The 13148-nt window shown below is 40.7% G+C and overlaps 1 protein-coding gene across 3 annotated transcripts in view; it reads right to left on the bottom strand.

The window, feature by feature from the left end:
* Positions 1-13148, bottom strand: part of E75 (ecdysone-induced protein 75) — a 216823-nt gene that overhangs the window by 78799 nt on the left and 124876 nt on the right. The window contains exon 1 of one of the 3 annotated variants that reach the window (XM_072016323.1): positions 5395-5566. The exons of the other annotated variants lie outside the window; for them this stretch is intronic. Within the exon in view, the coding sequence (XP_071872424.1) occupies positions 5395-5551 (157 nt within the window). The 5' untranslated portion in view covers positions 5552-5566. Of the gene's footprint in view, positions 1-5394; positions 5567-13148 lie in introns of those variants that run through there. 3 annotated transcript variants of the gene reach the window in all.

The raw sequence follows: 13148 nt of genomic DNA, 5'->3' as shown, positions 1-13148 counted from the left end.
TAAAAGCGGCTCGATAAGAGCGAGAAAGAGACGTGGACTGGTGCGACAGAGGACGAAGAACAGGGAGAAAGGTGAAAGCACTCTCACCTCGCCTCATAGCCACGGAACGATCTTTTCGGTTTTTACGCCGTGCTCCTCCGAGAATACGATCCGCCTGGCGCCTCGGGGACTTCGTTCCAGTTACGTGGCCGAGCCACGCTTCCCGCCGCGATTCATCATCCTGATCGAGAAGAGTGCCTCTTCTGCTCGTGCACGCGCCGGCACGTGACGCGTCCAACCATTCCACGAGAACTGCCTTCCATAAATTCCAGTCAACTGTCTTGGGATTTCGTATCGATTATAGTCGGATTAGGGTTTACAGATAATTAGGTGTTGCACGTTTCGTGCTACGTGTTGAAATTGTGGCTTTCGTCGACGAGATGTGATTATAAAGGGATCTAGGTGGGATGAAGGTGTTGGCGGTTGGTGAAATCGAAAGATCGGGATTAGAGGACTAAGCGTTCGCGAGAACATAGATGAGAAAATTAGGACGCTAGAAAAGCAATCTGCGGCAACGCCGGTGAACGTAGAATTTTGTTCGCTTGGAAAATTCGTCTTGTTGTTTGAAGCATCAGAATATTGAAATATCAGAAGATTAGAAAATTAGGCTGAAGGCGAATTTTTGTTCTTCGTAGCGTTTTAAAGCGTAATCGTGAAATTTAAATACTTGGAAGATTCAGGAGTTGGGAAATTAGAAATGTGGGAAACTAACGTAAAGAAATATCAACGGAAAGAGAATATTTAATATTTTGGTACTTGAACTGCAGATTTTTGCACGATTGCTTTTGTCGATGTACTAGAAAATTATAGAAATTAGAAAATTAGTATTAATGAATGTAGAATAGTATTTGTTTAACAAAGATTTGCATTCTTCATGAAATTTGTGAAATTGTAATAAAAGAGAACTCAAATATTGGAACAATCAATGCTAATTAGGAAGCTGAGAAAATAACATAAAAAATAAAAGATCATTTGTATGGGAAATCTTTGTTCATGGCGATATTCGTTAAATCATAACGAAGAGGGGAATATGTTATGCAAATTAAATGGGTGGAGCTTGCTTGACCCCATTTAGACAACCTAATTAAATGTGCAATTCAGTGTATAATGGTAGGTTGGAATAACTGTTATGAAACTTTAAATGGTCAGATCGATGTGAAGAATAGATAATAAAGTGGTGAACGGGGTTTATTACAGCCAGGTGCGAAATTACTACGATCGATACACGCATTTTCGGTGCATACCTTCCATTTAAGCATAACGACTGCAGCACGTGTAAAACAAGTAATAGAATGCATACGTTACATGCTTCAATAAATATTACCATTAATAAAATTGAACGATATTAAAATCCATCTATATTTATGTATACATATTTGCACTTAAATCGCTGAACCATGTTTCCATATTCAACCAATAATTATCACGTTCCTTTATAAATTAATATACATGTTTCTAAGATTATTAACTATAATGATATGATAAGATTATTAACTATATGATAATACCTACTTCGATACGTGATTTCGTTAAAATCACACACATCGAATAACAACGATACGATTCGTCTATTAAAAGAAATAACTAAAAAAAAAAAAAGCCGTAATTTAGACGATAAAATCTAAAAATATATATAGACTTGGATGAAAAGAGCCTCATCACCGAATCTGATAGAACTTGTTTCAAACTCCTTATTGATATGCATAAATGATAGGGAAAGAAAAAAAAGAGCAAGCAGTCAATCTCAAGCGATCTTAAAAAAAAAAAAAAAAAAATAAAAAATAAAAAGAAAGGTAATTTTTCTACAAATCGAACGAAGAAAAATACGCGTGTCACGACTAAGTGAGGTCGCGTCATCGCGTTACCTGTCGTCGCGATCGACTTCCGGAAGTCGCGTCGTTTCGTCCGATGAAACGGTCGATGTCGGACAGTTTTAAGCTAGGCGGGAGTCTTGAATAGCAAGCGAAGGGATAAAGAGACCTCGATAGCGGGCGTAGACCTCGCGAGCGGTTCTGTTGTAGTCATAGAACAACGGCCCTGAGCCTTTGTGAAGCGTTGCGAAACACAGCGAGCCAGGCCGCCGCTGGTGCACGCTCGTATCTATTATTACGTGATTTTTTCTCTTTTCCTCCCTCTCTTGGGGGCCTCAGGGCCGCGGCGAGTGTAGCCTTCCATCGGGATCAGGTGTCCGGTTAGCGCGCGCCTACTCGCCTTAGCGGATCGATTAAAATGGTATTAAATGGACGACGGGTACATAACGATCTCTCGTGGAACTAGCCGAGATGAATAGAACCACTTGGAGCTCGCTGTTGATCAGCGGACTATGCAAGTACATTTAGGCAAAGAGAGGATGTCGAACAGGTGAGTTATTGTTCGTATTGTGGTCGTTGACTGGAGTTTGGATGGCGAATTGGCAGCCAGAGGAGAAGATCGAATTCTGGCTTTGTATGTGGAAGAATTAAACCGAATAAAATGGTTGATCTCGTAAAAAATTCTTCTGAAAGTCGGTTTCAAGTGTCGATACGAATACGAAGTTTTATATGAGTGATCGTTTTTAAACGCTTTAAGTATCCACTTAAGTCCATTAAGTAGAGTAACTTTCGGATAAGACGTGTGACTATGTATGGTTTGTTACAATATTTGCTATAAGTATTTTCGAATACTATTTAAAACATCGAGTAAATATTAAATGTATATTTATTTAAAATGTTCATTACGTAAAATCGTATACAATAGAGGAAATGTGTTTCGTCTTATACTTCAATTACATGAATGGTCCACATTAACGAAATTTCACGACCATGATCCATATCGATAACCAAATACATATATGCTCCCATAGTACTTAGGAAATTAATAGTCGTTGATCATTATATTTAATAGCAGGGAATATTTTTAAATAGAATATTTTACTCGTCGTATTAAGAAACATATATAAATGATATACTTGTGCGTATTTTTGGTCATTGTTTAATCGAATAAAAAAATGTCACGAATATACGATTTAATTGCAATTGAAATGATTTTCATTATTAAGAAGTGGATCGTTTCTGGTACACAATGTTAACGAGCAATGGCAGTTAAGAGAGGGAAGTAGAGTAGCAACGTGTTGAACGCGACCGTCGCTCAACAGGACTAGATGCTTGGCTCCTGACAGATAAATGCTTTTATGTAATGCTGCCAGGCCTCTAGTCTGGATAAAGAGAAGTAAAACCATTGCGCAATGACCCCGTTGCGCGTTTCGGCCAGGCCGTGTTGGGAAATCCATCGTGTCGTTAAAAATGTGGGCCATCGGCACATTCTTGTTCCACGAAAACAAGCCGCGATGCAACACCCAATACGACCTATATTGCCATCGTAGTTCGCCACTTTCATAATCAAATCTCGCCCTGTTTCGTCTCCACGAAACTTAATCTTATTTCAAACGAAGATTTTTCAGAAACATTTGCAAAATTTTGCAAGAGATATAAGACTTTATAGAACTCCCAATTTTTTCTTCAACGTTAATTGACGATTATCGAATACTCGCGAATTTCTAAAATTTCGATAAAAGATCCTAAACTTTCGTGTCTATTATATTAGGTTTCGTAAAGCATTTTACCTGATAATTATTAAAAATTCCTATATTCTGAAATTTTGCATCGAATCTTACGCTAAAAGTTAGAAACATCCGAATTCGATATCCCACGCTTTGCAAATATTAGGTTGTCCCAAAACTTTCTTTCCTTTTGTAAGAAAATAATTTTTGTTTCCTATTTTTTTATTAAACTATGTATAATTCAACAACAACATTATTCAACAACAAAAAATGTGCATGTATTATTTCCTTCTAAAACGAAAGAAACTTTTGGGACAATCTATTATCTTTATTGATAATTATTCAGTGTTCTCAAATCTCAGAAATTTTGTATTCACTCCTATAGTAGGAGGTTGCAAACTTCTTTGCCCGTTACAACGCTATATCGTAACTTCGTAAAGAATTTTAATTAATAATTATCCAATATTCCTAAATATGAGAAATTTCATATCCGACAAAAGGAGATGTAACTTAAAGTTGAATTATAATTACAGAAACAGCTGAGGCGACGCTAAGGAAATCGAAATTGGCGCTAAATTATTGGAACGCGCGCCGCGCCGCGATCGCAATGATTTTTTTCGCGAAAAGCCGGTGAACTTGGGGAATCACCGAGTGGCGCGCACGGGGCAAACGAAACGCAAACGTTCGCAGCGCCATCGGGTAGCGAATTGACCAAGTTGGTTGACAGGTACGCATCGGTTCGTGGACACTAGGTGGCAGGTAGGCTGGCCGTGGTAGCGGGCAATGTCAATGTCAATGAGCACGTGAGCCCCGCTCGAGGAAAAATCGATACGCTTCAGTGTCAAAGCTTTTCCCGGCGAAAGAAAGGTAGCTGTATACGCGAGAACAAATCCGGGAATAACCGAAGGATAGTTTATGATGCAATGCAATTTTTACTTAGATTCTCCTCTCAACTCCTCATACGCTCATAGACACTTAGGAGCTACAGCTTCGTCTAAAAAGTTTCCTAACTTATTCGTCTATGAAAGAAAGCAGCCTCGTGGATGTTGATCGTAATTGATGTTATTTCAACGTAGTTGACGTTATTTCAAAGAAAGTGCCGTAATATTTGACGATATAGAACGAGGAGGAGCGATAAGGTTCGTTACTAAAGAGAGAACTGACTCCACAGCTGCTGATTAAAGCCACGTCTCGAATATAGGATCCTCTTTAAGAAACTTATTCCGAGAAGATATCCGGAAATCACCGTACACATTTTCTATGTAACTAGCACACAGCATGTTGACCAACAAAAACATTACTAAACAGATATACGAAAACATATCTAATCCAAGACGTTTCTTCAACAGATATGCTGATATCCTGATTACGTAGCACGAAATAACTCGAACCTGCGCGGAGCATAATCCCACACCGAACAAAAATAACTTCATCGTACAACATGCAATCATCTTGAACCATCCTGTCACATCACGCAACCCCTACCCCATCACATCTGTCACCTAACTCCCCCTAGCACCGAAAAACATACGCAATCAGGCGCAATCACAAAACGATTCAATTAAAATATATCGTGTTTCACAGGTGGTCTGTCACACGAGTAAATCTCATCCTCGAATCACCATACGTAACCTTCACCCCCGCCGACCTCCACACCCGTTGTCAATAAACAAACATCAAGCCATAACAAAGAACCAGTACAACCAAGTGTCACAACACGACGAACGTAACGACGAATACGAATCACAGCCGAATTCAAGTTCATGTTTCCTGCGGAAAACACAGAGAGAAAGGAGAAAATAAAGGGAGGAACGAACCTTTGACGCGTTGATGACGACTCTCGGGATTCTGCGTCTCGTTCACCGCGATGGTGGCCTCGCACACCTCTATGGGATAGAGAGGGCCGCCGTTGTTCATGGTGTGATCGACGATCCCGATTTCGGGTGGATCGTCGCTCGCCACGTTCGCTGACATACCCGTGTCGCACTAATGACAACGTGTCGGACACTGTCGGTGTGCCACAATGGTAGGCGCACCGCGTACTCTCCAGGGTTGATGTCCATGAATGGGGTGGTGGGGTTAATCGAGAGGGTGAGAGCTGCGGGGGTTCCGCGCACGCGCCACCGTTATACCCACGCGATCTCCGGCCCAACGAGTGACCCTTCCGTCTTTCGCGGATATCTCCGGTGCTCTTTTGTGCCCGCGCTTCCTTTGCGTAGGACTGCGATGACGCACGCGGGTCGTGTTTGCGCCGGGACACTTTTACCATCCGGTTGTTTTACTGTTTTAGTTGTAACCAACTGGGGGTTGAAACTGCGACGGGAGACGCAGCTAGATATTTACAGCGTTGGCTATTTTTTCAAACCCGTGCACTCGTGTTGTCACAGGTGACTGGCTTTATGAGCGCGGAATTCGACGCGGCGCGACGTCGAGAGTGGTAAAGACAGAGGGGAGTCGGACGCGGAGTTTAAGCATTTTATGACGTTTTCCTTTGTCCTGAGTTTGTGATAAGCTGTGTACGTTTCCAGTACGTTTATTATATAACTCGTGTTGTTATTTCGAGATCGAGATTTTTTTGAGGCGAATAACTTTTCTATGTGGGGATTGGTAGTGATAATATAAACATAGTGTCTAATTATAAAACGAAGCGCAGAGTTTTGATAGAATACCGTATGTGATATTGTAAATAGTTTTTGAAACTTGTCTTTGATCGGTGGCAATATTTATGATATTTTCATTCTTTAGTGATTTTTACGTATTTTGATTGTTGTTGAACGAGTGTATATCGACATATGCTTATCTATGTTTATGACGACCAGACGTAGAGTAGTTTAATCTGCGATTGATTTGAAAATTACTTACGGCCAAGTGTGGTACAGCTAGCAGCAAAGAAAGCGAAGATTTTCACTTACCTATAACAGAAAAACATTATACCATATTAGTAATTGGAAACGATTGAACGGTTAGGAAAGAATCGAAGCCATTAATAAATGAACGAGGATGCTTAGTCCGATTTTATTGAAAGGCTTTTATCTGATTGATAAATACGTCACTTTTGTCCCAGTATTTCCGTTATACTGTCAGCCATCGCGTACAATTGAACATCGTACTTACCTTTATATTACCCGCGTACTTACAAGTGGGCCACACGACACCAATCGTCCACAAATAGACGCGTCTCATACGAAGTAAAATTTACCGATAACGCGTTTACAATGCAAACGATAATTTTTCCAATTATTTCTCGTTAGAATTCGATCATAGACAGGAAGAGAAAACGTTATTTTTAAAAGTACATTTCTCACGAGTTTCTTATAATTATCTTACTAGTCCGTTAAAGATTTTTATGTCAATTCGTGTTCCTACAAATAAAACAAAATATATTTCTAACATTATCGATGTAAGTATTTTCTGTTTACTCACTACGTAATTTATAATATGCTCTAAAACTCGCAATCAAATAAATCAGTAAAAACTACGTATTGTCGCAATTATTCATACAATAGTGCACATGAAACGGGTCTCTCCCTGAACCTCTGCCCTGATTATGTGAATTCCACAAAATCCCTATCATGGAGTTAGGGATAAGCCTGCGAACGAGAGTCATTCGTCGGTTTACGAGATCTGAATCTGTATTCGGTTTCCCTTGTACACCCTTCGTACCTGACCCTTTCCTCAGCTACTTGATACCTGCCTTCAACCTCATGTTTTCAATTCTACCCTCTGTTCAAAATTCCCGCTAGTGGTGGCGGGCCGAAATTGGTCCTTCTGCTATCTATTAGGTGATAATGTTATCAGGAGGAATTTGCACGTCACGATACCGACTCACGAGTCGCGAATTTCCTGTCGTACCGACTCGCGGCTCGGGATTCGCGAAGGGACAGTGGCGCCTCGTCGCGGAGCGCGTTAGAACTGTTTGGCGATTGCTTTCGCGTGCAAATACATCGGAAATTTACGAACCCTAGCTGTGCTATCGCTAACGCGTCACTAAATCCACTTTTTCCATGACGCTTTACGATACTTTTCTTTTTTCATCAAAATTCACTCTTCTAGGTTGCAATAGGAATAAAATTTGACAAGGCGCGAAATTAATTAATTAAACGAAGGAGATGATAGAACTTAGAAAGAGACTTTTGGATAAAAGAGATAAATGTTAAATGAGAGTCAGAATTAAGAACCGGGACACTTCAGTTAGACGATATATCAAAGATCATTATTTCGTAAATAATTCAGCATTTTGTTTTATTAATCTGATTTGGAAGAGATTTGAATTACACGGTATCTTATTTTAACTATTCTATTTTATCCATTTCGTTGTGTAAAATTCTGTTCTGTCTATCTTCTCACGCTCATTCTTCCGTTACAAGCACGTAATACCTTACACGAACTACTCCAAATTTTCTCCAGCTTGCATTAAACCAACCCAGATTCAAAATTCTCTCTAGAACATTTATATTTAATACAATATAATTCGTCAGAAAAATGCCTCGGGATCGTAATTACACCTCAAACGACTCTCATCGACAAACTCGAATTAAAGGCCGACATTTCACCTTTCTTTCTATTCAAATAATCCTCTCTCTTGACACCTGCATAACGAATTGCACAAAATCGTTCCTCCAACCCTGACCCAAGCGAAAAATCCCAAGCCACTTGGCGCGAAGCTGTTTGTCAGCAAGTATACATAGAAAGCTCTCATCCCTCCGTGTAACGAGCAAGGGTGCGACGAGGTGTTGGCGAGGGCGAAACATCGAAGCGGAGCTTGAGAGACACTGCGCGCGCGGCGCCGATGTATTCTTGGATGGAATAGAATCAAGAGACGGGTGTACGTGTTGGTGCACCTTGGAAACTCACCTACCCGCCGGGTCGTTGACCGGGCGCTAAGGAAAGTGGGACGAAGCAAACAGCACTCGGCGTTAATGCGCGAAGGCCTTGAGAGATCACTGACGCATGCGTCCGCGCGGAAAGATCGAGAAAGACCATCGCGTTGGCAAGACGAGGATGGAACGTTTCGCAAAGCCAAGAGAAACAGAGAAAGACTATACAACGAAGACCAGTAAATCCGCGTCCTTTCTCTTTGATCGAGCGACACACGCGTGTGCGTGCACGAGGAAAATTGGAAAAATCACGGCGTGGCACATCTGCACGTCACCTCGTTCTTCGCTCCTCTTACTTTCCCACATACAAAGAAGAAGAAAGTTTCACCAGCCATCTTCCGCTCGCTTCGTTTTGATCGCTACGGGACATCGAGGGCCGCGCTAATTTTTAATATCGACGCCGGAAAAGTGGAGCGGCGAACGACCTCGATTTACCATTGCAATCTTTTTTCTTCCACTTTTCTTCCCCGCTACTCTGACGCGTCTCCGTATCTGGATCTCATTCGATGCAGGCTTTTCAACCACCAGTGCAGTCTCGGGGATGATTAACACGTGTCACGGGGTGAGGAAATTCGCGATGGAAACGGTAACTCGAGGACTCGATACGAGGACGTGACTCTTTCTTTCGTTTCCTTCTTTACTTTTCCTGTAATTCGAGTTTAATGTCGTGCCAATTACAAGGTTATTAATACCAAATCTTGACTTGCGTTCGTTACAATTTTCTGCTAGCCATTTTTTGGTATTGCGAAGCAGGTCCTTGTGTTCGTGATTTTCTTTTACTCTTTAGTAGAGCACATGAGTTTCGCCACAGGAGCGAATTTATGTAAGTTAGTAAGCAGGGTTTACATAAGGCCTCGTGCACGCGTTAGTTTCCGCAACGCGCGCACGACCCGACCAATTTAACCGCGTTGACGTAACGATGTCAACGCACCTTTAATCTTCACCGGCCGAAATTCGGTACGCGCGACCTTAAAACCGCCTCCACCGCTGATATTTCGCTAGTCGAACCATCGTTTATTATTGAAACAGACTCGCCAGATATTCGACCACCTGAGTCTCTCTATTAGGTACGACTTGCACACTCGGGACAGACTTTGCCGTAAGTTCTGTTCATCTTAACGACTTTTGGTCTAATCTTCCTTTAATACCTTGGTGCTTAGGTTAGGCTATATATAGACCTTGTTTGTTTCAGGATCCTATGATCTCCGTTCTAGTTTTTGCTGATTCGACGCAATCGAAATGAAACTTTCTGCGATTCGACGTTACTTCCAGTTTTATGGAATTCGCAAGATTCAACAGTGAACGTCATAATTTTCCCGAAATTACCGATTTCGATTAAACAACGATTAGAATCATACAAGTGCAAGTACATGTTTTATCAAGCATTGTCCAATACTAAACGAGGAGCAGAAAGATTATTATTACAGGACTACAATATCAAACGAAAGTTAGTGCAGACTTTCAGGGTTAATTTATTTTCCCTAGATTCGATGCAATTCGAGCGAAGTTTTTCCAAATTTGTTCACGTCCGAGTCAACTCTTCTCTGCTTACCTAGATTTAAGAACCATTTGCGATGATCGTGTAGAAATTCGACGATATTCGATCAAATACCTCGAGAAATTCAAGACACTCTATTTGACTATATTTAAATACGAAGAGCCACTGTTCTATATTCACTGGAATTCTCCAATTTTCATTCCAACTCCCTGTAAATTCTCTAATTTCCGTTTAAATTCCCCTCAATCTAGAACTCTCACCTAAATATCGTCCGGATTAAACAATCCACGGAATAACGTCCGAGTCGCGAATAAAGTTGGAACGAAAACGATTCAATCGAATAGCATGACGACGAAGGGACACCATGGTTGAACAGGACGACTGGACAAATGAGCCGGTTAATTGAACCGTTTAAGTCGATTTGATTCGCCGGCTGAATTGCATCAAGTGCCGGACGACGAAATAAATTCGATTGCGAAATCGGCCAGTTTGCCGGAAGTCGAACGGATCCATGGAGGCAAACCAGGACACGATGAAACGACAACACGCGGAGCACGATGATGATGTCAATCGTTTGCTGCCTCTCGGAAAGTGAAAGCACCGCGGCTTGTTTCTCTGTGTTGTAAACTTCATGGTTACAGGACGCCTCGAGCCACGTTTCGGTCGCCTCTTTCTCGCACGACCCTTTTCCAACCGACTGAAAAATTCTTCTGGATCTAACTGCATACGATCAAATGTACGATACGAATTGAACACTCTGTGTTAGTTTCAAACTATTTTTAGCGATCTCTTAATGATAGAATCGTTTTTGTAAAAAACAAGTCTTGCAAAGAGTAAAGAGAAAATTGATCACTTTTTGATCGATGTTTAACTATCAAGTTGGAAATTTGCAGGTAAAAATTTCTGGCCGAAAGAACATGCGGTTTGACAAAGTTTATCTTTCAGAATAGAGACGAAGTTATTTCTTTCATCGAAAGAATTGTTTTCCCCAGGGAAGCGAAGAGAATCGATTTGGCTTCTGATCGATGGTCGCCGTTCGTTAAACTGAAAGTTTACAGTTTGTATTTTTGGGGTTGGTTGTTGAATCAGTCGTAAAGTCTTGGAAATAAAGTCTTGTAGATAGTTTTCTATCTTCTAATAGTTATTGTATCCATTTTGTATTCGTCTTAGTTGTTTGCAAAGTATGTACTTGTATCACTTTTTCACCGAGCACCAGAATCTTGTAAATCTCATTTTATAAATTTTGTAAAGAATCGTTTAGGAATTTCTTCGAGGATATTTGTTTCTCTTCGTATCTATAATTTCTCGTTCGCGCTTAATATTTTCCTCATCTTCCTACAAAACCTTGAGTAATTTTTCCAACGTTACGCAGAAGCAAGTATTTTAAACATCGAAACTTCCTTTTTTTCATAATATACCTTACAAAACAAACGGCTTACACAACGACGTATTGCAGATTTCTTAAGTCGAGGTGATATAGAACGACTGGACACCTTGAAAAGTTCTACAAATTGGCGGTGTACATTTACAAAATTGCGCTAAGCAATAGAAAGCATTCGTTCGATACTTGGAACGTACCTAAGTACTCACTTGATAAAATAACGTGGCCTCGATTGAAGGAGTTAGTATATGATTCAACCATAGAAATATTTATAAATTTGCAGCTTACAAAATTCTGTGTACTTTAAAATTAGCTACAACTGTCAAAACTAGCAGAGCGAAAAAGCAACTTTCTCAAATCTCTGTGAATACGTCTCAGCTATGCTTTCGACAGGATCCTTTCCAGACGTTACATAAAAAGAACACTTGGTTAATTTCTTTGTCGTTCAATTTCTTACGCGACGAAAAATTCAGCGGATATTTAGCTTGAACTTTAATTCTGATTTTAATTCCAAATTACGAGACCGCGGATTACCGGACGTGAATTGTGTACAATACACCGATGTTTTGCTTTAGAGTCGACGTTAATGCAGTAAATATCTAGCGTTGACGTCACAGTACCCACGGTAAGAGTCATAAAGCAAGGGGCTAGGGAAGCAATAACGCCAAGCATAAAAAGGTATACGAAGAAGACGTGTTTTTACCGTTAACTTCAACTTCCCTTTAACCCTATCAACTTCTATAACCAGGAAATTAGACCGCAATAAAGACAAACTAAACACAGTTATATCCATTTTGCTGTTAACGAAAGATTCGACAGGAATAGAGTAGCGCGTAAAAGAATAAATCACTGTGAATGAAACAAACTATGTGGGAAAAATTGACAATCTACGCAACGAATTAACTCTTCGTTCTAGTTAACCTGTTAATCCAATAAAAAACAAGTCAACTTCAAGCAGATCGCTTCGATACATCGAAACCTAAAAATGATGCGATTTGTTTCCCGTAGAGGTAAAAGGGCGCGTTTTAAAATACAGAAAATCTGCAAATAAATCGATAAACATAATCCAGAAGTTTGAAAATTCGTCTTCCTCGATCAACAGATTAAACACGTTGTTTGCCACGGTGATCGTCGTTTCTACTAAATTTTGTTAGAATCGTTAGAATAAGATAGTTTACATTTCGTTTCAAAAATTGTCGACAATGTGAACGGAAAGAAAAGCAAAGGAAAGAAAGGAAAGGAAATTATTGTCGGAAAAAAAAAGTAAAGAAATCGCAATATAATAGTATTTTGCAAGAGTTACATGTCATCTACGATGCAGTAGCATATTTCGACCAATTGCGGTTCGCAAGGCAAAATATAGAGAATTCGCGTGGCACCCAACGTCTTAACGAATCTTCGATCTATCGAAATTCCTTTAGAGAGCGGAGCGAAGCTCGAAAGGAGATTGAATTCCTTGGACAGTGCCATTTAAACAGGCAGGTAGTGCATCGTGTGCAAGCCGGTGCAGCACGCAATCACGCGCGCGGCGTTACGCAAGGGACGGAAGGCGAAACGAGTGCACGAATCGAGGGTGTGCGAGTTACGCTCGAGCGAAATGGCAGATCGATCGGCGGATAACGAAGGCACACGCAGACCGGCGAACAGAGAAAGCCCCCGCGAATGGCCAATGCGTCGTCGTTCATACTTCTCCTTTTCCTTCCATTTTTCCTTCGTCTCATATATATGTATTTTTTCTTTTTTTATCCCTCCTCAACGCCGTGGCTTATGCTATTCCTGGCCATAGCCGGGTCGTAGACCCTTAGCTCGCACCGC

The sequence above is a fragment of the Bombus fervidus genome, chromosome 14 (assembly GCF_041682495.2).
Source record: "Bombus fervidus isolate BK054 chromosome 14, iyBomFerv1, whole genome shotgun sequence".
Classification (NCBI taxonomy): domain Eukaryota; kingdom Metazoa; phylum Arthropoda; class Insecta; order Hymenoptera; family Apidae; genus Bombus; species Bombus fervidus.
The sequence above is the reverse complement of the archived record's forward strand: the minus strand, read 5'-3'. Positions and strand labels throughout refer to the sequence as shown.